At 56.6% G+C, this 25,495-nt stretch overlaps 2 protein-coding genes across 2 annotated transcripts in view; both read left to right on the plus strand.

Annotated features, from left to right (window-relative positions):
* The window catches only part of NLRC5 (NLR family, CARD domain containing 5), a 54,497-nt gene extending 44,413 nt beyond the window's left edge, over positions 1-10,084 (plus strand). The window contains exons 37-47 of the mRNA XM_012657450.1: positions 2,391-2,474; positions 3,961-4,044; positions 4,437-4,520; positions 4,845-4,928; positions 5,068-5,145; positions 5,877-5,960; positions 6,047-6,118; positions 6,382-6,465; positions 7,754-7,837; positions 8,101-8,184; positions 9,011-10,084. Coding sequence (XP_012512904.1) covers positions 2,391-2,474; positions 3,961-4,044; positions 4,437-4,520; positions 4,845-4,928; positions 5,068-5,145; positions 5,877-5,960; positions 6,047-6,118; positions 6,382-6,465; positions 7,754-7,837; positions 8,101-8,184; positions 9,011-9,113 — 925 coding nt within the window. The 3' untranslated portion in view covers positions 9,114-10,084. The remainder of the gene's footprint in view (positions 1-2,390; positions 2,475-3,960; positions 4,045-4,436; positions 4,521-4,844; positions 4,929-5,067; positions 5,146-5,876; positions 5,961-6,046; positions 6,119-6,381; positions 6,466-7,753; positions 7,838-8,100; positions 8,185-9,010) is intronic.
* A 6,690-nt stretch (positions 10,085-16,774) lies between these two features.
* The window catches only part of CPNE2 (copine II), a 49,603-nt gene continuing 40,882 nt past the window's right edge, over positions 16,775-25,495 (plus strand). Inside the window, exon 1 of the mRNA XM_012657447.1 lies at positions 16,775-17,018. The gene's annotated coding sequence lies outside the window, so the exon portion shown is untranslated. The remainder of the gene's footprint in view (positions 17,019-25,495) is intronic.

Genomic DNA, 25,495 nt, shown 5'->3' on the forward strand with positions numbered 1-25,495 from the left:
GTGGTGGTGGTTAATGGGGAAGGGTGGTGAGTGGTGGCAGTGGTTAATGTGGCACGGGGAGTGGGGAGCAGGCCTAGGCATCTTTGCATCTATGGTGAACACAAACTGTCAAGTCTCTGGATGGACCCAGCTGAGCTTTATGCCCTCCCAAGAACTGTTACTTCCTCACTGGACTCTGAGCACCATCAAGATGCTTGGTCACAGGAAACAGAATGCATAACTCAAACCAACCCAAGACAGAAACATATTGGCTTATGGCATGGAAATTACAAGGCAGCTGACTTCAGGCATGGCTGGATCCAGGGGTCATATATTCGTTGGGTTTCTCACTTGCTCATGCTCTTTCTCTGTCCACCGTGGGGTCTTTCCCAGACAGGCTGTCCCTGCAGCTTCAGGCCTACTTTCTACACGCTTATTCGAGAGGAAGCACCATTCTCCCTGTAGTTGCCACAGAAGGTCCTAGATCGAGTCCACCGGACTTGCATGGGTTGCGTGCCCGCCCCATCATCCAGACTTAGGGGGCGGTATTTCAGGGTGCTGTTAACAGAAGAAGGGGAAACAAACTCTGAGCAGAAAGAACCCAGAGATGTCCACTGCCATTTGTCTACAGTTGTTTCCTTAGTAACTGGCAACTCTTACTCACCCCTATAATTTGAAGGCATCAAATTCTTAGAAATGCCCGAAACAGCCTCAGTCTAAAAGACAGGTTCCCATCCTGCAGAGATTCCTTTTTAAATAGTACCTAGATAGAAAATTGAACAGGATATTTTCTGCTTCTAATCTCTAAGTTTTTCTGATGGCCAAAAATACACACTGGCTATAAAAAGTTCCGTCATTATAGAAATATGTGACAAAGAACATGAAATCCCCTGGAGATGACACCCCCTGGGAAAACTTGTGTGAACGAAAAGTTTGTGAATTTTTCTCCAGAGCCTTTTGACTTTTTGCCTCTTAGCAATAAAATTCTCCCACTTTGGCCCTATTTGCTTATCCTGGGAGAGGGGAGGGGTTTGAACTTTGACCAGAGGGCCCTCCTGTCCTCCCACCAATCTGGGTTTTTGTCCCTGCCCTCCATGTGCCTGTACCTCTGCTTAGCCTTCTGGAAGGTTTTATTTGGGGGCTTGGAGGCCCGATGGGGTCATTGATTGGCTCATTCATGCATTCAACAAATATGGATTGATCTGGGCGCCCACTCCAGGGCGAGTTGCTGGTGGTACTTTGGAGGACAGGATAGATAGAGCCGTGCCCCAGCAAGCACTCACGGTCTGGTGGGGGCCTTGCCTTTTCTTCTGATTTCCCAGGTACCTCTTGCTGCTCCTTAGTTCTCGTTGCCTCAGTTTACCCTACCTGCAAAGTGAGCATAATAGTATCTTCCCTGTCTGAAGGAAGGGGATGGCTCCTCCATGCCCGGAGGCCTCTTCCAGTTTCAGATCTGTCATATCCAAGGGTCTCCTCCTACAGGAAGTTCCCCTCAAATCCAGCCAGCTTCTTCCAGCTGTCTACCTGTGAGGGACTAGGCACGGGCAGGGCCCTTGCTTGGTAGCCTCACTGCCTGGGTTCACCTGTTGATAGAATAACTGACTGTCCCAGTTTGCCTGTGGCTGTCCTGGTTTTAGCACCAAAAGTCCAGCGTCCAGATAACCCTTTAGTTCCAGGTCACCCAGGACAATTCATTGCCTCTTGGTTTCACCTCTTAATGTGTGTGCTTGCTCAAATCCCTTAACCTCTCTGGGCTCTGGTCTCCTCATCTCTGGGGATAAGAGCTGTCCCTACCTCCTAGGGTCGCTGGGAGATTAAATGAGATAATACATGTTAAGTTCTTAGAACAGCCTGGCACGGAGTTCACGCTCTGATTGTTGACTGCTGTTATTCCCCTCTCCTGCCCAGGCTGGGGGCCTTAAGGAACATGCTCCCGTGGGTAACACGTGGTTGCAGCCCAGGAATGGGAGTCCTACAGCCCTGGGTCCTGCTGCTGAAACTGCCACTTTCTGTGTATGACCTTGAGCAAGTTCTCTCCCTGAGCCTCGGTGTTCCTCATCTGTAAAATAGGGATGATAACAGACCCACCTTCCCAGATGGCCCCGAGCCCCGTGTTTGGCTAAATATTCGATCAGCGTTATTACTGATCAGTAATCTGAGTCCAGCGTGATTCAGAACATAGAACTTCTGTCTGTGTGACCTCGATAACTCACGCAGAGAAACAGCGTTTGAATCTCTCAGTGCAGTTTGTTTTGTATAATTTTTACACCGTGTGGATGTAAGTGGCTGTCTTGAGGTCCCTGAGTATGCTAAGCACAGAGGCCTCGGACCCCCAGACTGGACAGGGCCTCAGTCTGTACCTGGGACCCCGCCCCAGCGATGCCGCCTTCATCTGGCCTCCTTTCCCCCAGCCTCAGCCATCTGCCGCTGGGCGGCTCCACCCTGGCCGTGCTCACTCAAGGACTAAGCCACATGACCCTCCTGCAGAGCCTCCGGTGAGTGACTGAGTGACCCGTGGGAATGAGTGGGCAGACACGCCTGGCTCTGTGGGAACCACCACCCAGGGAGCACCGGGGGGCACCTCCCTGGGACCTCCACGGCCCCCTCCCCCGCACATGCCCATGCCTTCCCAGGTCGATGCCCCCTGCTCTTGCCTTCCTTCTAATGCCACCAGCTTCCTCCTGGTTACAAAAGTGACCTGAAAGTCTTAGGCCCAAATCCTAGAACAACTCTCCATGTGTACACAACTCACCTTGGGCTCTTGTTAAAATGCTAATTCTGATCCCACAGGTCTGGAACTCTGCCTAGAGTTTGCTTTTTTTATTTTTATTTTTATTTTTATTTTGAGACGAGATCTCACTGTGTCGCCCAGGCTGGAGAGCAGTGGCTATTCACAGGCATGATCATAGCACACTGTAGCCTCAAACTCCTGGCCCCAAGCGATCCTCCGGCCTCAGCCTCCCAAGTAGCTGGGACTATAGGCATGCGCCACCACGCCCGGATTCTGCATTTCTAACAAGCTCCCACATGATACCAGTTCAGGGGGCCACAGACCACACTTTCAGTAGTGACGGTCTAGACTCAGATCTAGTGGCTTTCGTATAATCCCTCTGTGATTTCACTCTCTGCCCACTTGGATAAACAAATGTCACACTTGCTTTTAGTGTGATTCTCAAAATATGAAATATTGTGACTAAGCACAAACCCCAGCAGTGACACAAAGCGTGCTTTATTTTTATCCAAGTCCCCACCACCGCACACCCCTCCCCGCCTCTGGCAGGGTAGAGTGGGGAGGAAATGAGGTTAGAGAGTTTGGGAGGGCATATCATGTAGCACCATTGCACCCAAAATGAATTTACGGAAAGGCAGTTCACTAAAATTTAATTTTCAAAACAAAAGAAAGCAAAACAACCCTCAGATAAATTCTTAGCGAGGGGCTAAGACGGACCTGTTTGCCCCTGTAGTTTTGTTTTGTTTTGTTTTGTTTTCCCCACTTGCTGAGGCTGGGCAAGGTTAGGGCGCAGAAAAGACAACAGCCTGGGTTGAGGAGAAGCCCACCATTTGCACAAATGACAACACCATATGCCCGGAGAACTGATTTGCCCGAGGCGTGGAACCCGAGTGAACTTGGCATTCAGCAGCGCTGGCCTGCAGACCCCTGGTGCGGAGGCTGAGGCAAGACCTGGCAAAGCCAAAAACTGTAGCAACTGCTCCCAGGCCAGGGGCTCTGGGTGTCACCTCCGCCCAGCCTGCAAGTCACTGTCATGCACAGCTCACTCCTGAGCCTCAGTTTTCCCACCTGGACACTGGGGACAGTCTTCCCACCCTGCTCACCACTGCCCCAGCCCCAGAAGTTTTGTGACTGGCACAGGATGAGTTCCTGGGTGTGTAAAGGCTTTGCAAACTGTAGAGTTCTTAGCACAGCTCCTGCAAAGACCTTTGAGGTCCTAAGGCCTCTTGGTCTGTTCCCTGCTTTTCCAGACTGAGCAGGAACAGCATCAGTGATCTCGGTTGCTGCCACCTTTCTGAGGCTCTCAGAACTGCCACCAGCTTAGAGGAGCTGGGGTGAGTTGCCTGTCCTTCCCCCAGACCCAAGACAACTTTGGCAGGGAAGGATGGCCAACGCAAGAGGCCACTTGAGCACACTCTTGACTTCTTAGTCTCTTCCTCTTCATCCACTTCCCCCTTGTGTAACCAACCCCAGGCCTAGGACCTTGGGAGACCCGAAGATAGGATATAGGAGTGTCCACTGCAGCAAGGGGGATTTGGGTCAGACAACAGGGAGAACATCTAAACAAAAGCCAAGAGTTGGGAGCCCTCACCCAACATGGGGTGATGGGGCTCTTGCAGTGTGAGCTGAAGCCCTTCTTGGGACGTCAGCCTCCTCTTCTGTTCTGGGCGGGGAGTGTGGACAAGAGGAGGTGGCGGAAGGCTGAGGAAGCTGTTCTCTCCCCAAGATTGAGCCACAACCAGATTGGAGACGCTGGTGCCCAGCACTTAGCCGCCATCCTGCCGGGGCTGCCCGAGCTCAGGAAGATAGAGTGAGTGGCCAGCCCTACTGAGAGGGGCCCGCAAGGGTCACACCGTGGTCCTGGGAGACACCGGCCCCTAGCTCAGGCCAGCATTGTAAAATGTCCCCTACCCCAACCTCAGGGTCCAGGCGGTGGGGCTGGGTGACCTCCTGGCTGTGACCGTGGGACCTAAAGCCACCCAGCCCCTGCTCTTCTCTGGGCCTTTCCGTCCCACCCAGCTGGGAAGGAACGTGGAGGGGGGTTGTCTCTGAAGCCCCCTGCAGCAGGCGTGGCAGTCCCCAAGGTGCACCGGGCTGGGGCAGAGGGGATCTGATGGCTGTCTCCGTCCTGCAGCCTCTCAGCGAATGACATCGGCCCCGCTGGGGGAGTGCAGTTGGCAGAGTCGCTCACTCTTTGCAGGCACCTGGAGGAGCTGATGTAAGTGTCTGCCCAGGTGCCTCTGCCCTCTGTGTCCCCGCAGGCCCACCTGGCCCCCCTCCTCCTCCAGTGGGCACAGGGCAGCGCGGGGTCCTGGCGGCCGGCCCGGTGCTCAGTGCTCATTCCTCTCCTCTTCCAGGCTGGGCCACAACGCCCTGGGAGATCCCACGGCCCTGGGGCTGGCTCAGGAGCTGCCCCAGCACCTGCGGGTCCTGCAGTGAGTGGCCCCTACCCACAGTGCATGCAAGGCCGGCGGGCGGGGGCAGGGGGCCCCCTGGGAGCAGCGGGCTCAAGGCTGAGCTGCCCTGCCTGAGGGTAGCTGCGGCAGGTCCTGGGGCTGGCTGCCCCTCTCCCGCCTGCTCCCCCCAGCCTCTGACGTCCAGAGCAGGGAAAGCAGGGGGCCCAGGCTAGTCCTGGCCCTGCCACCACCCCGCTGCGTGCCCTTGGCCAAACTCCTGCCCCTTCGGAGCCTCAGTTTCCTCGTCTGCAAAAGAAATATGATGATCCCAGCTCGGCCTGCCCTGTGAGCCGGTCTCTGAGGGCGAATGAGAAATGTCAGCAAAGGGCTCCGTGGGAGAAAGCACGAAGCAGCACAGCCTCGGCACTTTACAGTTTAAGTCCGTGGCCTCATTTGACCCTTGTGGCAGCCCCGTGGGGCCAGGAGTTTTACGTGCTCCCTTTTCTGGGCAAGGGAAGGTGGCCAGGGCAGGTGTGGAGGGCTCACCTTACCAACGCACGAAGGAGCCAGGCGCTGAATTTGGGGTCTCAGACCCCAAAGCTCGGCCTATGCTACCTGCGCAGGCGCCGTGTGCACGGGGAAGGGGCTCAGGGCGGCAGTCACACAGAGGCCATCCAAGATCTGGAGCTGCAGCCTGAGACAAGGCTGGGGGTGGCTCAGGAAAGGACCCCAGCCCCCCAGGCTCCCCTCACCCCTTCCCTGTTCCCCAGCCTGCCGTCCAGCCATCTGGGCCCGGAGGGGGCGCTGAGCCTGGGCCAGGCCCTGGATGGATGCCCACACGTGGAAGAGATCAGGTACGTAGGGGCTGCCCGGCCTGGGCAGGGGGACAGGCCAGGGAGGGTCCGAGGGTTCCTCTCACAGCTGTCTCCCCGTCCTGCAGCTTGGCAGAGAACAGCCTGGCCGAAGGGGTCCCACATTTCCGTAAGGGGCTCCCGCTGCTCAGACAGATGGAGTAAGTCACCTCCTCCGGCTGGGTGGGGACCGGCGGCAGCGAGAAGGGGAGCAGCCCTTCTCTGGCTGAGCCTGACACCCAGGGAGCCCCTGGAAGAAGCCTCAGGGCTGGTGTAGGGGCGGGGTCGAGAAAGGAGCGCTACTCCCAGCCTGCCCCGGGGCCTGGCGGCTCTGCTCCCTCCTGCTCTGACTGGGGGAGGACGGGACCTGCCAGAGGTGCCCCCCACTCAGACACCCCCATCCCATCCCCTTCTCCATCTGCAGCCTGGTTTCCTGTAAGATTGACAACCAGACTGCCAAGCTCCTTGCTGCCAGCTTCCTGCTCTGCCCGGCCCTGGAAGTAATCTTGTGAGTGACTGGAACAGCCCTGAGCTGGGAGAAGCAGGTGTCCGGTGGGGCGGGGGGTGGGGGGATGGGGTGGCCCCAGCCTGCCGTGTGGCCTGGAGCCGCTCCCTTCCTCTCTGGCCGGTCCTCCCTCCCGTCTATAAATGGGGAAGATGGTTCTTGCTCAAACCTCCTCTGATGACGTTTGAACACTGAAGCTGCCATTTCACTTCTCCTGCCTCTGTCCCCATCTGCGGAGTGCTGGGAGGGGAGGTGGGACCGATGGTCTCTAAAGGTCCTTTGCCCCAGACCGTCCCTTTGGGAGGCAGCTGGACAGAGGTGCCAGACCTAAGGTGCCTGGCTTCACCTTATGAAGCCTCCAGCCGTGAACCGCTGTTGGTGTGAAGAGGGGCTCAAGCCCGCAGACACCCCCGCCCTGGATTGCCTGCTGGCTGTGCCTGGCCCCCTCTTAGCAACCAGCATCCCCCAGACGTGGGGACCCTCAGAGCCACCGCCTGGGCAAACCAGACTCCAGGACTAGCCTGGGACCCGAACCACAGTATAGAATAAACGCTACTTCCTAAAGTACAGGACACAAATGATTACGGGATGATTTTAGTCCATCCTAAAGGTTCTAACCTTTCTCCTTATACCAAAGAGAAAGTCTCAGGTCGGTGCTAACCCATCACCGACACCTGACGCTGGTGATCCTCCCCTTTTTAACCAACAGGGGCAGGCCACCGACCCAGCACCTTAGGAAGGACGTAGGTTCCAGATAGAAGTTAATACTGTCGTTTGCACTGTATTTATCCTTGTCACTACCCTCTATTGTGGGTCCCTAGCACAGGTTTTCCATTAGTAATAGTTATAAATGTTTCCTTTTGAGATTAATTTCTTACAGTAAGAAAAAGGCGGGGGAGGGCCAATTAAAAACTATGACACCCAGTCATTTGGGAGGTGCGTGGATATGGCACAGGCATGATGGAGGCACGTGTGCGGTGGGAGTTTGGACCATGACGGGTATCTGTGAACCACGTGCTCTGACCGCCAGCCCAAGCCTGGAACCCTCGGACGGCCAGCGCCTAAGCTGTTCTGGGTTCTTGAGCTCAGGAATGGGGTGGGGGTCGGGGAGTGGGGAGGAAGGATCCATTTGGGCCCTGAAGTCTTCCGGGGAGGGTACACAGCACCCCGTCAGGTGGCCTCTCTTGCAATCCCCCCACCATTGCCCCCAGCCCTACCCACCCACTGCCCTGTCTCCACCCCTCGCCCTCCCTGCTGTCTTGCCGCTGACCTTGGCACCCCTACCCTGCAGGCTGTCCTGGAACCTCCTCGGGGACGAGGCAGCTGCCGAGCTGGCCCGGGTTCTGCCGCAGATGAGCCGGCTGAAGAGAGTGGAGTATGAGGAGCACATCCTGGGGGGCGGGGAGGCTGAAGGGGGACCAGCATCCTGGGGAAAGCAAGGAGTCCATGGGGTCCGCCCCCTGCCTCCCAGAAAGCCCCTCCTTGAGCTGCACACTCTGGGTTCTAGCTTCAGCCTCGCGCTGCACCCGCCGCAAGCCCCCTGTGTCTGGGGGTCCCTGAGAAGGCGGTGTGGGGAGACCTCCCACCCAGTCTCATGCCTGTCTTTCTCTTTCCCTTCCCCTGCTGCCCACCGGAAAGCCTGGAGAAGAATCAGATCACAGTGCGTGGAGCCCAGCTCCTGGCTGAGGGGCTGGCCCAGGGGTCTGGCATCCAAGTCATCCGGTAACAGAGGCTTGCGGGGGCTGGGATGGTAGGTGGGAGGCCACGCCAGCTCCCAAATCTAAGGGGACTCCCTGTAGGAGGAGGCAGGGCCTGGGTTGGGGATTATCAAAGGAGACTTGGACCACTCCACCAAGAATTTGATAGCAAGCAGACCTGGATCAAATCCCAGCTCTGCTATTTGCCAATTGCGTAACTTTGTATTGGTAACTAAACCTCTCTGAACTTCAATTTTCTCAGCTATAAAATAGAATATTGATAGTATCTACCTCAGAGAGTTGTTATGAGGACTAAATGAGCATATAAAGCACTGAACCCAATGCCTGGTACATAGTAAGCACCTAAAATGGTAGCTATAATGAGAGCGACCACATACAGTTGTTTAGGTTGTGCACTGCACAAGGGCATTGCCACCAAAGGACACCATTCACATCATACACACATTAGATTTCTAGTGGATGGTAGTAAACTATGTTGTTCTACCAAAACCAGTACATTATGACAATTTCGGACAGATGGAAGTAAAGTACCTTGAAGCAGGGGAGCCTTTTCCTTATTTACACAAATTTGTCATACAAGCATGGCCCTGGCTGGGGTCATTAGCTCTCAGGGGAGCAGACTGTACCGGAGAAGTCAGGAGGTGGGTGTAGGGGACACCGTCTCCCTAGGGCAGCCGTGCAGGCCTAATACCTGCCTCTGCTGGCTAAGTCTGGGCACAACTCTTCCCTTTCGGGCCTTGGTCTCCTAGTGTGGAGACAGGACAAGGGGCGGGGACAAGAGGATGAATGAGCAGCTCCCAGCACTCAGCGCCTGTCTCTGTGCCCCTCAGCCTCTGGAATAACCCCATTCCTGCCGACATGGCCCAGTGTCTGCAGAGCCAGGAGCCCAGGCTGGACTTCGCCTTCTTTGACAAGGCCCCTCAGAATACTTGACGGCCCCCTCAAGACATTCAGAATCCAGCCGAGTGACGCCAACTTCACCCACAGGGACAGAGGGATCAGGAGAGCCTCAGCAGCGTGCCCAGGAGGGAGGGGCACGTTGGTCCTGCTACAGTCCTCAGGGAGGACTTTTTTGGGGACCTAGAGCCTGGTCCAGCCAAGGGAGCACTCCGCATCACATGTGACATGGGTGACCAGTTGGGGACGTGGCACCATGAGAGTGTCATGACATAATACGTGACACGTAAGGTTATACGTGGCAGTATGACCTTTTGACACATGGCATTACGTGAAACGTGCAGCGTGGCACGTGGTCAATAGCTGGGTCTCAGCGCCACAGGTGGCAGGATGCATGACTGGTGAACCATATATGACACATGACAAATGTCCATGTCACATGACATGTGGCTGGCTGGCTGACCTCAGGCTGGCTCAAGATCTAATTTATTACTTTTTAAACCAATATGTATTTATAGATTGCACTTCCGGCTTGGCTGAGCCGGGGAAAGTCTTCTGCTCTGAGCTGGGAGGGAAGAGTATCCAAGCACTGACCAGCCAGTGGCCCAAGGGCCGGGGCTCAGGAACAAGCAGGGATTCAGCCACAAGGTCCCCTCCTGCTTCAAGCCTCCGTTTCCCATCTGTAACCTGGATTATCTGTCTCCCCCTTAAATAATGGCTTCCAAGGACTTTGGGCCCAGGTCTGGGCAGATCCAGCCTGACCTTGGGAGTGACGGGCCCAGTTTATCCTGCACAAGGGACAAAGCCAGGTCTAACGGTGGGAGTGTGCACTGCCAAGACGTTTAGTCAAATCCACTGGATGCAGCTACTACCTCAGCAGGATGCACGTGCGCCCCAGGAGCTACACAGTGTTCTCGTTACTTCCAAGGAGGACAAGGGTGGCTCTGCTACACTCTAAGCCTCCAGTCCCCAGCCCCCAGGCCCTGGCCCAGTACCAGTCCGTGGCCTGTTAGGAAACGGGCCATGCATCCCCGCCTGAGCTCTGCACCACACCCCCCACCCCATCCCCAGTCTGTGGAAAAGTTGTCTTCCATGAAACCAGTCCCTGGTGCCAAAAAGTTTGGGGACCGTTGCCTAAGCCAAGTTTGATCAGTAAATGTGGTTGGTCTTCCACTCGTAGCCTGAGTCTGATGTTTCCTGCTACCCCACCGAGGTCGAGAGAGGTTCACCCCCTGCCCTGGGGACTGGAGAACAGGGCAGACAACAGAGAGGTATGCTGAGAGGAGCACTGGCCGGGGAGTCAGGAGACGGGTTCAAGTTCAGGGTGATAGTCACGTGATCCTGGGCAAGTTACCTTCTCTCTCCAGACCTCACCTGCTACGTAAGGGTGTTAGAGAAGCTCAGACAGACAGTATTATAGAAGCTCAGGACATTAAAAAACAGTTGATACTTGACTTGCATAATATTTAAACTTTTTTCTAAACTAATTGTCAATATTTCAAATTGGGAAGTTTTACATAAAAATCCAGACCCTGGTGTCTTTGAAGTGCTAGCCCAGCATTCCCACTCAACAGCAATAATCTGCTGGAGCCATGTGACTGTGCCCTTTAGATGGGGCACATGTCCCCCAGTTTGCTGCAGTCCCCACCACTCCCCATCTTAACACCCCCACCCCACTTTCTGTGGCTTGCCGGGTCCTTGCAGAAGCCTGCAGACCTCTGGCCTAGAGGGTTTAACATGGCTTTGCAAGTCAGACAGGCACGGAATAGAGTGTGACTGAACCCCTTGCGAGCTGCCTTTGGGGGCAGTAACTGTGCGTGGGTTAGTAACACCCCCCGACATGCCCCCCAGGACTGTTGAAGAGGTCAGGGAAGCAAGGTGTGCAAAGACCCTGGCACAAAGATGTAAAGACTGGTCGCATGCTAGTCCCCTCCCCTTTTTAGGGTTGACTATCATAGGACAGGGAGAGATGCCTGCAATGACAGATGAGCACCCTCTCCTGCATGTGGGTAGAGCAAGTTCATCTTCCGGGGAGCCTCCCGCTCCATTGTGAGAAAACGGGGCCCGGAGGGTGCAGTGACGTCTGAGCACCACTGGAGGGCAGGCTGGCCCACTGGCAATTCCTGAGATAACTTGTGCAGCGTTGGACCCAGAAGGAAGTTAGGAGGTGATGCTAGCGGCTGTTCCCGCCTGGCCTAGGAGCCTGGGATATCCCGGCCTACTGGTGGCTCACCCAGATGACTTGGCCCCGACTTTTGCCGCCCTCCACGTTGTTCCCGGCCCCCCTCCAAGCACGAGGAGAAAGTCCTCCGGCGGAGTGCTAGGCACCCACACCTCATGCAGGGACACCCTTATCGGGCCAGGGTCAGGGCACACCTGGCATCTCATGGGGCCATCAGCCTGGTCATGGGGGAGGAAGCAGGCAGGTAGAGAAACCAGGAAGTTTACCCGGAAACCCTGGGCCCCGAATTCTGTCTCCCTTTCCTGGGACATGACACCAAGTTGACTTTGGGCCTTCACAGCGAAGGGGTGGAAGGTGCCTCCTCTCCTTGCCCGAGGCTGCAGGATGAGCCCCTCAAAGCCTGGAAATGCCGTGACAAGGGAGTCGAGATGAGGAAGGGACAGAGAGCACCAACCAGAAACGCCCGGCCAGGTGAAATGTACCCAACGTGGGGGGACCCAGAGTTCTGGGACCCTATTTTCATTTTCTGCGCACACATTTTGCTTTTCTCTTTTTTTTCCTCATTGATCTCTGCCCAAATTCTGCACTCCAAGAAACTTTCAACAGCTTCCCTGAAATAAGCCACAGTATTGTCAGCAGGCAGAGCTGGCTGGGCCCGTATCAAGTTGGTGTGAAGTCGCGTTGTTCATTTTATTAAGAAACTTGCTCACTCTCCTGCCACCTGCCTGCTTGGAGGCCTTGACTGTTTTTCTCTCCAACACTGATGTGATCCAGTCTCCCTGCCCCCTTCCTCCCAAAAGTAGGCTCAGTTTAAACACATACATGAAACCAAAATTCGAAGAAAAGTTTAAGGCTATGTATGGTCCAGCAAGCAGTGCGACCAAAACGACACGTCCGGTTTCCGCACGTGACCAGGCTGGTAAGTACCCACAGCCACCTGCAAGGCTGGGTGGGATAAGCTCATGTTGCTACGTTGTCACTTGGCGTCCATCCTATGACTTTACAGATTGAAGGTCCATCTTTCTGACGGTTGTCACAGAATCTTCCTTGCCATCTGCACACACCTGAAGTCCTCCCAGATTGCCTCCTCTGTCCTTGCCCCAAACACACAGCTGTCCGCAATCCACTGTCCAGCCAGTGCTTCCCAAGCTGTAAAACTGCAGTTATAGAAACTGTAACGTGCACCGAGTCACCTGGGGATCGTGTCACTATGCAGATTCTGGTCCTGCAGGTCCGGGGCAGGGCATGGGATTCGCATTTCTAAGGAGCTCCCCCTCCAAGTGATGGCCGTGCTGCTGGACCCCACTTAGCTTAGTGGGCCTGTAGACTGAGTGGATTGCAACCCTGATCGCGCATTAGAATCACCTGGGGAGGTTTTTAATACACCTGTCTTTAAAAAGGAGTCTTTAGAAAGCTCCCCGAGCGGCTCTGACGTGCAGCACAGTGGAGACCCACTGGTCTGGAGTGTTCTGTCTCTTGGAGAGGCTGGCAAGCCTCTGCGCCTAGTCCCCTGACTTTGTCCTGAGGATCCTTGTGACCCTCCTTGCCCAGATGAGGACACTGACCCCAGAGATTTTTCCTAACTTTCCCAAAGACACAGGGCTGGTAATTGGTAGCACCAGGAATTGAACCTGGGTCTTTGTGATTCTCCGTGCTCACCCACAGGTGATGCCCCAATTTCCTCACCTGTATAGTAAGGGGTGAGCAAAATGAGACAAGGCACAAGGACCTACTTTCTTTGGCTGCAAAGATGACCTTATGACTCATTCCTATATCCTCCTGGGGAGAGTTCTGGATCCTCTTATGTCCCCCGCCCTGCCTGGTTATTTCTGTAGAGCATCACAGTGATCTTCTATAGCCCCAGAACAACAACCACAGGAACAATCTCGTCCATTTCGCAAATGAGAAAACTGAGGTGCAAAGAGGGATGACCATTTGCCCAAGGCCACGCAGCAAGTATTTAGTGGGGATCGGATTCCAAGCCTGGCGCAGAAAGGAAAGGGAGACCATGAGGCGTCCTGGGCTGGGGATTTAACAGCCTGCAGGTGTGGGTGTTCCTCAGCCAGAGAGAGGCCCTCGGGAAGGTGGGCGGGCCACGCACTGGGCTTCTGCTCTCAACTCCACCCTGCATGGCCAAGGCCAGGCCTGCGGAATGGTGGCCCCAGCCAGAGCAGGACACGCCCTCTGGACATGTCCGGAGGTTCCAGGAGAGACCACTGAGCGGCTGGTTTGGTAAAGACCCTCCCAGGGCTGGGCTCAGGAAGTTAGCTCCAGGGACAGCTGGTCTTCCTCCAGCCTCCCAGCCACCCAAGTGGAAAACTCCACCCCCACCCCCACCCCGTGTGTCCCCAACCCCCAGAACCCTCCCCCTGGGCCCTTGAAAGCCACACCTGGTGTCTCATCCCACACACCCCAAACCCACCCTAGCTGCCCAGAAGGGCACCTTTGCCCTAGGAAGGAGGAGCTTTCTCCAGAGGCCCACTGGGTCCCCTGGGTTAGGAGCCTGGGCCCTCAGTCCCCACCACACAGACACACACACACACACACACACACACACACACACACGTACTCCAGAGTGAGAGCTGGGGGAGGTGTCTGGGGCTGACGGGAAGGGCTGGGAAGACCTGGGGGCTGCCAACCCTGCATCAGAGTGACCACAACCCTGGAACTTAAAAATAGCGCTAACACACTAGCCCCAGTGTCTACACATGGCTGGCACTGTGCTGGCCAAATTGCAGTCTTGCTGAACGCTGTCTCGTTAGTTCTTACAACCATTCCATGAGGCAAATATTAAGTCTATCCCACTTTACAGAGGAGGAAACCGAGGCCCAGAGCAGTGAGTGCTCTCGCGCAGGCAGTACCTGGAGTGGCTGGGATTCGAACCCAGGACCATGACTCCATGCCTGAGACTTGGCACTGGAGTCAGCCACACCTGCCTCTAGCCAGGAGCCCCTTGAGGGGATGTCTGCTTCACTGTTTCCATCTCAACCCCCTGCGGCAGATGGTATTTTCTAGAGACGGGCGTCACCATATCTTCCATCCCACATGCTCTTCCTACTATGTGACAGTGCCACTCTTCTGTGACTCTAACAGAAGTGACATTATGTGACTTCCAAGGCTAGGTCCTATAAAAGATGACAAAGCTTCCCCTTGGTTCTCCTGGGATGCTCACTCTTGGATCCCAGCACCATGCTACAAGGAAGCCTGGGCCACATGGAATGGTCACAGGTAGGTGTTCCAGCCGACAACCAGCATCAGCTGCCAGGCACACGTGTGAGAAACCCTTCTAGACAGCTCCAGCCCCAGGCATGGTCTGACTGCAACTGCAGGAGGAACCCCGGCCAAGACCTGCCCTCACGCAGCCCAGCGGCCCCTCAGAGATGGAAGAGAGAAGGTTTGGGGTGATTTGTGATACAGCACAGGTAACAGGAACACCTCCCTCCCCTTCCCCTCACACACACCTGAGGCCCAGCCAGGTCCTGGTAAACAGGTGGCGCTCCTTCAGCGGGTCTTTAATTCCCACGTGTACAGACAACCTTGGCTATTCTGCTCTGTCCAAACAGCCTGGACTTTAAACTCCCAGACGGCAGACACTGACACATGGGCAACTGCCTGGCCAACCACGATCTGCTTTCTCTCCCCATGGATGTGTTTATTCTGCGCACTTCCTCTGCATGGAGTCATATAATATGCAGTCTTTTGTGGCTGGCTTCTTTCGCTGGGAACAGCAACGTTTTCCAAGTTCGTCCACGCTGCAGCACGTATCGGTACTTCCTACCTTTCTAGGGCTGCATAGTATCCCGTCGCATGGATAGACCACGTTTTGTTTTTCTGTTCATCAGTGGATGGACATTTGGGTTGTTTCCGCGTTTTACCTCTTATGAATCCTGCTGCTGTGTACATTCCTGTACAAGTTCTTGTGTGGACATATGTTTTCATTGTTCACAGGTAGATGCCTAGGAGTGGAACTGCTGTGACCCCTGGCCTTTGCACTCTGTCCCCTTGGTTAGGAATCCAAGATTTTCCTCCCACTCAACAGGCCCAACCAACTACCTCATCCTTCAGGTCTCCTAAGCAGAGCAGCGGTCCCCAGCCTTTTTGGCACTAGGGACTGGGGGGTGGGGACCACGGGTTAGGATGGGGACCGCAGTCTTAGAGGAAGCCTCGCTGACCCCCATGGCTGAGTTGGGTCTTCGGTGCCACTCCGCCTCCAACCTTTGCACTTTTCATAGAGCAATATGATTGCCTGGGCCCTGGACCTGCCCGCCAGAGGTGAGCCACCTCAGGAGAGGGACTATCTGCTTTGAGTCACCACCATCCACCTCAATCCTGGCTCTCCTGCTGCTGGAAGGAGAAGAAAAGCATTCCGGGAGCCAGAGCAATCAGGAGAGGCTTCCTGGAGGAAGTGGGACTGCAGCTGGGTCTAAGAACATCTACAGGTTGGTTTGCCCCAGAGCTGGGCAGAAGGCTTTGATGGCTTTAGGTGGAAGAAAGGTGAGGAGAGCTTGGAGGAAAGAAGGATGGATGGGGGACAGGCAGGCAGAGAACAAAGCTCGGAGCCCTGGCGCTGTTTAGTGGCGGCCCCCCTAAGGCTGCAAAGTGCCTGTGACTCAGACGAGGAGCGATGTTCGCAGGCTGCAGCCTCAGGCTCCCGTGTTAACCCTCACCTGCCCGGAATGGAAAACCTACAACCGAAGCGCTAGGCGTTAACCCTCAGCTGCCCAGCCCTCGAGAGCCCTAGGACAGTCCTGGCCCCCAGAATGCGGTTAAATGTGGCTCAGCTGCCTGATGCCCGGCGGTGAACTTTCCCAGAGGGCACAGAAATACCGCTGAGCGGTCAGCAGCGTGAGCGCCCAGCGACAGATTCGCTTTTTAAAGAATCAGTGTCTCTTCCAGGTATAAGGAAACCTTCGCACAAAGGGAAGGCCTCACCTCCAGGGCCTTAAAGACTCGCCTAATTTTCCTCACGCTGCCCAGCCCCAAGCTCGGTTCCGATCTGTCTCTATCTTATCGTCTGTGTCAGAGAAATATGTCATCTTCCCAGTCTCTGGCAGCAAGAAAATGCCGAGCTCTTTCGCTATTGAAAAAAAAAAAAAAAGGAAGAAAACACTGCGGTCCTAGTGCTGCCCAATACAGCCCAGAACCTAGCCCTGCGGTGTGTGCGCCGAGGGCGCAGAGCTGCGCCCACCGGCGCTGGGGGTCGAGGCCGCACTGAGGCCCCCCCCAGAACAGAGCCGAGCCCACCCCTCGGTTCCCGCGTCGGAGGTGCCCAAGGCTACGGCGAAGCACGGCGGGGGAGAGCGCGAACCGGCGGCGTTCCGACCGCGGAGTCGCAGCCCCAAACGCTCGGCCCCTCGAGTCCGGGCCTCGAACGTCCGGGCCCCGCGGCGCCTGGCGCCCAGAGAGGCAGGGCGCGCCGGGCAGCGGGCGGGACAGCGCCCCCGCCCCGCCGGTGGAACAGCGCTCGCCCCTCCAGGAAGCGCCCGCCTCGCCGCCCCACTTCCCTCCCGCCCCCTCGGCCGGAGGGAGGAGCCCGCGCCGCCGCCGCCGCCGCCGCCGCCCGCCCGGCCCGCGAGGAGCGCCGGACCCGAGCGGCTGGAGCGCACGCGAACCGGCCGTGGCAGCGCGGGCGGCGCCCTGAGCCCGTCCCGCGCCGCGGGCCCGGCTGAGCGGGGGCAGCGCCCAGGGATGCCCCGGCGGCACGGAGCGCGGGCAGCGGCAGCCGCGCGGTGAGGACGACGGCGCCCGCGGGACCCGCGGTGAGTGGGGCCCGGGCGGGCCAGGGGCGGGCGGGGCAGCCGGGCTCGAGTGCTCAAGTTCGGCCTTGGGGCTCGGCTTCTGGCCCAGTGGGGATCCAGGGAAGCTGGGTTCCGCCTCCGGGGGCTGCGGCGTCCCAAGCCCCGGCCACCCTCGCGAACCCGGTCTCCGACACTTGGGTGACTCAGCTCCGACCCTGCCACGCGGGGGCGCTCCGCCCGCGCCCCGACTGCGGAGGCAGGGCGGGCGGGGTGCCCGAGGCGGTTGGCGTCCTCGGGGGTCGGAGACCCGCTGCTTTGGGGACCCTCCTGCCTCTCCCGAGGAGCCTGGAGGGCGTCCGGAAGGTGGAGTCCCGCCGCCACCGCAGGTGCTGAAGGCGTGAGGTCCGCTGGCTTCTGGCGGGCGCGGGCACCTCTCCACGCCCCTCTCCCTCCCCCTCTCCCTGCTCGCACCCCCCTACCCCTCTGCCCCAGGAAACTGCCGGAGGGCCCGCTCCGAGCCCCGGAAGGAGAGAAAAGAGGGGAAGTAGGGCTAGGCAGCTTCCCAGAAGTCGGAGTGTGTTTGCAAACTAGTTTTTGCGCAAAAGCTGTCTGGCACCTGTGTGTTTAAAGCGGGTTGGGGGGGTGGGGCGCATGGAGAGAGGGAGCGAGCAAGGCCCGCACTTCCCTCCCATTCCCCGCAGCGATGCTTGTCTGAAAATAGAGGGGTCTTACTCCCCTCTTCCCTTCTCTTCCCGTCCCATCCCCCAGTACACCCCCTCCGCCCTCAGTTCGGCCAGCTGTCCTTTGGGGCGGGGGCTACCTCAAAGGGGGCTGTGGTTTGCCTTGGGTCACAGGTGCGACTCAGGGCTCTGGTAGCCAGTTGGGGGCCTGTCTTACTGTCGGACTCCCCTGCCCCAAACGTACTGGGGGAAGGGACAGGGGTCTGGGAGAATTATCTGAGAGGCCCTTTGTTTTGTCTGCCTTTAGTTTTTGCTCACTTAGGGGTGTGCGCCGTCACCAAGGGGTAGGGAGCTGCTTACCCTCCTTGGGGCATCTCCCGCAGGAAGATTGCGGGGAGCCCTTCATCTGCAGGAAGACAGGCATGGTAGGCTGGGTTGTAATCTCTGACAGCCCTGCTGGGGAGGGAGCCCTGGAAGACCTGGGCCTGAACCTCCCACCCCATTCTACCAGCAGCTGGACCTTGGCCCAGACCCTCAGCCTCTCTGAGCCTCCCTCTCGATTATCACCTGTAAAATGGGCTAATCAGCCAGGGCCCGCCTCCCAGAGAATGGGCACAAACCTAAAGAGGTGGTTTTATTGCAGTCCCCTTGCATGGAGCCCAGGGAGGTCTGACTGCCCCAGGCGGGTGACAAAGCCAGCTGGAGTGGGAGGGGTCACCCAGGCATGTTTCTCCATGGAAAGAACCAGGGATTAAGAATGAGGCACTTGGGTTCTCCTGCCTCTGCCATTTCCTGTCGCCCCTTGGGCTGGGAATTTTTTCCATCTGTAAAATGCAGCAAACTGTGACACGGTCCAGCTTGCAGGGCTGCTGGGAGGCTGGGACCAAGGAATGGGGGTCAGGTGTTCTGCAAATTGGGGCACACTTTGTGAGCAGCAAGTGTAGTGTCTCTGGGGGTGTTTCAAGGGCCCCCTCCCCCCAGAATGCCATGAAAATTAAAAAGTCAGGCGCATGAGTGAAGAAGAGGGTCGGGAATGGAGCCTCCGTTTCTGTATTTGTGCAAGAGCGAGGACAATACTCTATGCCTTTATAATCTTTTAGGGTAGTTGTGTATCTCTTTAAAGATAGTTGTGAGGATTAAATGAGATTGCAAAGGACTCCTGTGCCAGCACTCACTGGTACGTAGTGAGCGCCTGGTAACCATTGACTGTCACTGTCATTATTCATGGGAATGTTAGGAGGCCTGGTGTGGGTAACTGCATTCAGGATTTCTTCTGGGATTTTCTCAGGCCGGCTTGCATGCGCCTCCTCTCCCGCTGGGACTTCTGGGCTGTTCTAGGGGCAGGGGCCTGGCTGGAAATGTTCTACCGCCCTGGGGTGTGGAGAACACCCAGGCAGCGGTGGATCCCCTCTGGGTGTCTCCATTTCTCTCACCTTGGGCTGGTTTTACAGGGCTCTAAGGCGTGCACAGGAAACAAAAGAGCATTCTCCAGTAATTTCCTCATTCTTGTTGGAGCAGCAAGCATCCCTGCCAGGCAGGGTCCCCTAGTGAGAAGCCCCCAGCCCACGGTCTGTACCCCCCTTGCCTGCTGGAGGTCTCCCTCCTCTCCCCTCCTCTAAACACTTCAAGAGTCCAGCCCCTTCCCCCTTGGAGCATATGGCCTTAGAAGGGGGGGATGGGTTTCACTCCCCCTGCCCTTCCCCACTGCAGGACACAGTGTGGGCTCTGTGGGGGCCGGGAGGCCGGTTCACCCTGTGCTGGCAGCAGCCGGAGAAGTCCACGATCAGATATGCCTCCCCCGTCACTGTCCAGAAGGGAGGATGTGGGGTCCCACAGTGCCTGAGGGCTGAGCCAGGGATCAGAGGCGCCTCTTGGCTCTAAGCCCAGTGTCCTCTGCCTTCACTGGGCCACCCAGCCTTGGCTCCTGTAGCGGAGTCAAGGAGACTGCTGTCCCGTGTCCTGGAGTCTCTCTCCGCTCGCCCTGTCCACACCTTCTTGCTGTGGGTCTGAGATGAGACTAGTTAGCGGGGGTTGCATCACTGTTTCGTCACCCGGCTGTATTTTTCTCGGGGCATTTGCTACGCTCTAAAGTCATTTATTTGTGCATCAGCTTATTATCTGCGCCCTCTCCCCAAAATGTGTCAGCTCTGCAAAAGGGAGGTGTGAACAGTGTCCATCTTGTTCGGGGCTATGTCCCTGCTCTTAGAACAGTGCCCGGCACGTCATAGGTGCTTGGTAGACCTCTGTGCAAGGAGTAACTGAGCCTGCCCCTCGCGGGAGCCTGCTGCAAAATGAGTCTGTGTCGCTGATGTTGGGTGATGGAGTCTAGAAGAACTATGAGCTTGCCCCCTGGGGTCTCCAGAGGGATCCCTGTCACCACCCTGAATGCTGGGGGACTTCCGGAGGTCTGGGGACCCATCCCTGGAGGAGGGGACAGGGACAGCCGTGTGTCCGAGAGAAGGTGGGATTTGCCTGGCACCGAAAGACCAGGGGCTGGGGGAGGATGAGGAGGTGGCAGCTGCTACCCTGTGTACGACATCACCTGCTGCCATTGCCTGCCCACCCAGGGGACTGAGAGGTATGCTAGGAGGAGTCACCCGGTCCCCACGGGACCTGGGCCAAGTCGCTTAACCTCTCTGGCATCAGTTTCTTCATCCAGGAAATGGAGCTCCCGGAACAGGAGCTCGCCCTGCCGCTTTCCTCATGAAGTTCTTAAGGCAGCTCTGAAAGGCTTATCAACTGAAGAGGGCGGTGCACAGGTGTTGTCATTCTTCTTTCACTTGTGGCTTCAGGTCCCCACCTTCCAGGAAGGCTCCCCTCATCACACAGCCACCCATTTGGTCACTCTTGAGATGTGAGTTGGGCAGCTCCCCTGGGCCAGGGCCTGCACTGCGTGTTGGGGCACAGCCGTGATCAAGACAGACTCGGTCCCACCTGGTTTCAGGAGCGCGGGATGGCGGGGCGTGGACAGGGAGGCGAGCAAATGACAGAGGCAGGCAATCTCAGTGGGAAATGTCACGGCGACAACAGGGCAGGGTGAGGTGATCGTAATAGGGGGCGGCACAGTGGGGGTCGGGCAGGCCTCTAAGGAGGAGGCAGCGTTTGACCTGAGACGTTCATAGACCGCAGGCCCCACGAGAGCAGGGCGTTGGTCCCTCTCGTGGCTGGCTGTATCCTGGCCGTACCTGGAGCCGAGCAGGTGCTCAGGGAGTCTTTTTGAATAAACGAACGCGGGAAGTCAGGAGCTGAGGGTGTCTGGCCTGCCCGACGTGCTCTGGGTGTCCCCTCGTCAAGACACAGGGCGGAGTGTGCTCGGCTCCCAGAGATGACTCCTCCAGTCCCTCCCTCTAGCTGGGCCCCCCAAATCCTCTAGAGTCACACCGCTGGGGCCCCTACCTGGGGTGGGGGTGCCGTGCTAGCTCAGAGTACAGTGAGTGGTAGGAGCGAACTTCCTTGTTTCAAGCTGCTTTGCCACGGACTAGCTGAGAATCGCACGTTGGATGGCTTAGAACAACAGAAATCTGTTCTCTCGCAGTTCCGTAGGCCAAGTTTGAAATCGAGCTGTCGGCAGGGCCATGCTTCCGCCGAAGCCTCCAAGGGAGGATCCTTCCTTGCCTCTCCCACCTCCTGGGAGCCTCCCAGGCATTCCTTGGCTTATGGAAGCACCCCTCCAATCTCTGCCTCCTTCTGGCATGGCCATTTTCCCTTTGTGTCTTCACATTGTCCTCTTATAAGGACATCAGTCATACTGGCTTAAGGGCCCACCCTACAACAGCTTGACCTCATCTTAACTAATTACATCTTCAACTACTGTATTTCCAATTAAATTCACATTCTGAGTTACTGGGGGTATCTTTTTCGAGGGCACAACTCAACCTGGCAGGTTACTTAACCTCTTTGAGCCTCAGTTGTCTGGTCTGTAAAATGGGGTGATAATAACAGGGCCCATCTCCTGGGGTAGCGGGGCCAGGCACGCAGTAAGCATCAGTCAGTGCTATGATTTCTATCTCTTGGGGGGGGACTTCCTGGGAACCAGGACTAGGAGCTTAAGAGCTTAAGAGCCAATGGTGGGGTCCTTGGCCAGAAGGACTCACCCGAGGAGGTCCTGGGCCTGAAGCGGGGTTTGTGTCCCCGGGCTGTGGGCCTCTTGCCTGGGGTGCTGAGGTTCAGAGGGCCCCCCTCACTGTCTGGGTGAGAAGAGGCGGTGGGGTACCTCTTCAGTGTGGCAGGGGGTGGGGTGGGGTGGGGTGGGCAGCATGAAAGCTACCAAACAGCAAGGAGCCACTAGCAAAAGGTGGCGATGTGAGCAGAGTACCCAGCCACTGCAGGAGCCCGCAGAGGGGATGCAGGCACCAGGTGAGTCCAGGTGACTTTGCAGGCCCCGTCAGCCCGGAGATTCTGCGAGCAGCCCAGGAGAGACAGAGGATGTTTGTAGACTCCTTGAGGCTGGTAGGCTTGGCCCTCCTGGTACCTCAGCTTCTTTCTCTCACAGGCAGGGAAACTGAGGCACAGAGAGGGGAAGGGACTTGCGTGGTTTCACATAGAGAATTGGAAGCCTCCTGTAGCCTCGTCGCCCCATGGTACTCCCCCAGCTGGGTGTGGGCACCACATGGGAACACCCAGGGCTATGCCCCTGAGTCCCCCTTGAGTGAAGCCGCAGTGGGATGATTTGGGCTGGGTAGGCACTGCCATCAAGCCTTCAGCCCTCCATTAGCCTGGTCTACTCTCTGAGCCTGGCCACATCCACTCCTGAGGTCCCCTAAGTACTCACCGTGCTCCGGAACCCAGAGCACCTCCACGCCCGTCCTCCTTATGGGGCTTCCGGGGAGGTGGCCGGACAGGCCCCCCCAGCCCCACTTTGCAGATGAAGGAGCTGAGGCCCAGTGGGGAGGGGCGGTAGAAGCAGGCCTGAGCCCGGCCCCTGGATTCCCCGCAGATAGGATGAAGGCTGCCTCTTGGCCTGCTTGGGCCAGCCCCTTAATGACAGGCAGGGGAGACCCCCTGGGGCCAAGCCCTCCAGCACAGCCTGAGCTGAACCTGGGGCCTGGAGGGTCTCAAGGGAGGTCCCCTCCTCCAAGAACCAGAGCTTAGTGATTAGGTGGGGGTTACAGAGCATGGCCTCCCTCCAAGTGTGGTCTGGTGGAAGCTGAGGGTCCCAGGGGGGCATCAGGGCCAACCTCTGCTGCAGCCTGCTTGCCATGCTGTCTGCATCTATATTTATCGCCGTAATGGCCTGGCTGCCTGTCGGAGTGTGGTGCCTTCGGAGCACAGCAGCCGGTGCCAGAGCTAAGGCGGAGAAGTGATTTGTGTCAGGATGCCACCGCCCCCCCTTGTCGAGAGCACCAGCCTGCTCTCTGGGGGCTGCCTGCCGCGTGGCAGGAGCCGGCGCAGCCCTGGGCGTGCAGCGAGGGCCCCAGGGAGCACGAGCAGCTTGGGGCTGGACCCGCCCTCCAGAACCGGGATGCAGGGTGTTGGGGTGGCCGGGCCGTGGCCAGGGTTCAGGTGTGGTTGGAAGGTGGGGCCAGATAAACTCTAAAGTCTTTCAGCTCAGAGACTTCAAGAACTCATGATTCTGAAGTCCTAGAAATCCCAAATCCAGGAATTCTGTGAATCTGTAGTCCCAGGCTTCTGTTTTTCCAAGATGCCACGGTTCCCTCCTCTTTGGCCTTTTCGGTCTTCCTCACTTGCAGCAAAAATGCGTTGAGCTCTCATTCTGTGCCTTTCAGTGTTGGGGACAATAGATGAAAATAGGATTTGGTCTCATCTTTAAACTCAAGCGAGGGCGACATTTCCTGAGCCAGTGGTTACAATATGGTGATTTTGTAAGTGATTCCCCATCGGGGACCAGGGAATCGGGAAGGGCTTTGTCGAGGAGTCCCTGGATTGCTGCTGCTGCTGTTCTCAGCGTCGTACTTGCTGTGTAACGCGCAAAATAGAGCACACATCCTACGCGTACAGCTCAGTGACTGTCCACACACCGGCACATCTGTGTCGCCAGCACCCAGATCAGAAACAGACACGACCAGCAGCGAAGCCCCCTGCTGTCTGTCCCCTGGTAGTCAGTAACACCCCTCCACCTGTCCTGCCACCGTCCTGACTTCCAACAGCGTAGATTCACTCTGCCCACGTTTAACATCATGTAAATGAAATCACGTAGGATGACATACTCCTTTACGTTTGGCGCCCTTGGCTCAGCACGTTTGTGAGACCGTCCTCGTTGTTGATACACTTGGCGTCCTTCATGCTCGACGCACGTTATCCACTGTGTGTATGTTCACCGTGTATTTATCCCTCCTCCTGATAATAGGGGCTGCGGTGTGGTCTTCCAGTTTGGGAATATCACAATTAATACTGGTGTGAATATCCTTGTGCATGTATCTTTTGGTGAACATATGCGAATGTTTCTGTTGGGCATTGCTGGGGGAATGCGTTTATTTAGCTTTTGTAGACACTGCCAGATATTTCTCCTAAGGGGTTGCAGCAATTTCCATGCCCACTGGCAACCTGTGAGAGTTCCGGTAGAACCACATCCTCGCCAAGGTAAGGTATTGTCAACCTTTTAAAATTTTGGCCATCCTGGGGGCAGGGAGTGGGGGCATAGGGGTATTGCATTTAGCTTTACCGAGCTGAGTTTGAGGAAGGATAGAGCTTAGTGAAGACGGGGGGAAGAGCATTCCAGGCATATGGAACAGCATATGCAAAATTAGGGAGGCATGACAAAGAATTGCTAGAATTCTGTGTAGTGAACAGCACAGCTGGAGCCGAAGGTATGAAGGAGCGGACTTTGGGAGACTCATCGGGGAGTCTGGAGATTGTTCTGAGAATGGTGGGGAGCCACAGAGAGGTTTTTCTCATTTTGAGCCAGTACCTACAGTGTGTCAGGTATTTTGTAATTTCCATTTGTTGGATAACAAAACTGAGGCCGGGCAAGGTGGCTCACGCCTGTAATCCTAGCACTCTGGGAGGCCAAGGTGGGAGAATTGCTTGAGGCCAGGAGTTCGAGACCAGCCTGAGCAACAGTGAGACCCCGTCTCTACTAAAAATAGAAAGATTAGGTGAGCATGGTGGTGCACGCCTGTAGTTCCATTTACTCGGGAGGCTGAGGTAGGAGGATCGCTTGAGCCCAGGAGTTTGAGGTTGCAGTGAGCTATGATGACGCCACGGCACTCTACCCAGGGCGACAGAGCGAGAGAGACCCTGTCTCAAAAAAAAAAAAAAAGAAAGAAAACTGAGATGCAGGAAGACCAAAGGACTTGTCCAGGGTCACATTAGCGAAAGCCGTGGAACGCAGATCCCTTCAGAGGTTGAGAGTGGTATTGGCCTTGGAGCCAGAGGGCCAGAACTATTTGGGCAAGTGCGTCAACTTCCAAGCCTCAGTTTGCTCATCTGGAGAATGGGAGCGGCGATAACTCCTCACTTGGGGACGCTGTGAAACTACGGAAGTTAAAGTCTATAATGTACTCAGCACAGGACCTGGGGCAGGCGTTATTATTACTCTCGTTCTATTGTTGTTACTTCTTCATCCGCATGGCCGTCCCTTCCAGCTGACTAGGGCGGGGGGGGGGCACTGTCTTAGCTCCCACGCTGCAGAAGGGCCAGCCCAGAGCGCCTGCTGCCCTGACACCCTGTTTCCCTGCCCCGTAACAGGTCTCCTGGGAACCAAAGGTGGCTGTGATGCTTAATTGATGTGTTAATGTGGCCAGGCTTCGATGACCAATTGTTTGGTCAAATAAAGGTGTTTTTAGATGTGATTAACATTCAAGTCAGTAGACTAGAGTAGCTAAGCTGATTACCCTCCGTAACATGTGGGCCTCATCT

The sequence above is a fragment of the Propithecus coquereli genome, unplaced genomic scaffold (assembly GCF_000956105.1).
Source record: "Propithecus coquereli isolate 6110/MARCELLA unplaced genomic scaffold, Pcoq_1.0 Scaffold540, whole genome shotgun sequence".
Taxonomy (NCBI): Eukaryota; Metazoa; Chordata; class Mammalia; order Primates; family Indriidae; genus Propithecus; species Propithecus coquereli.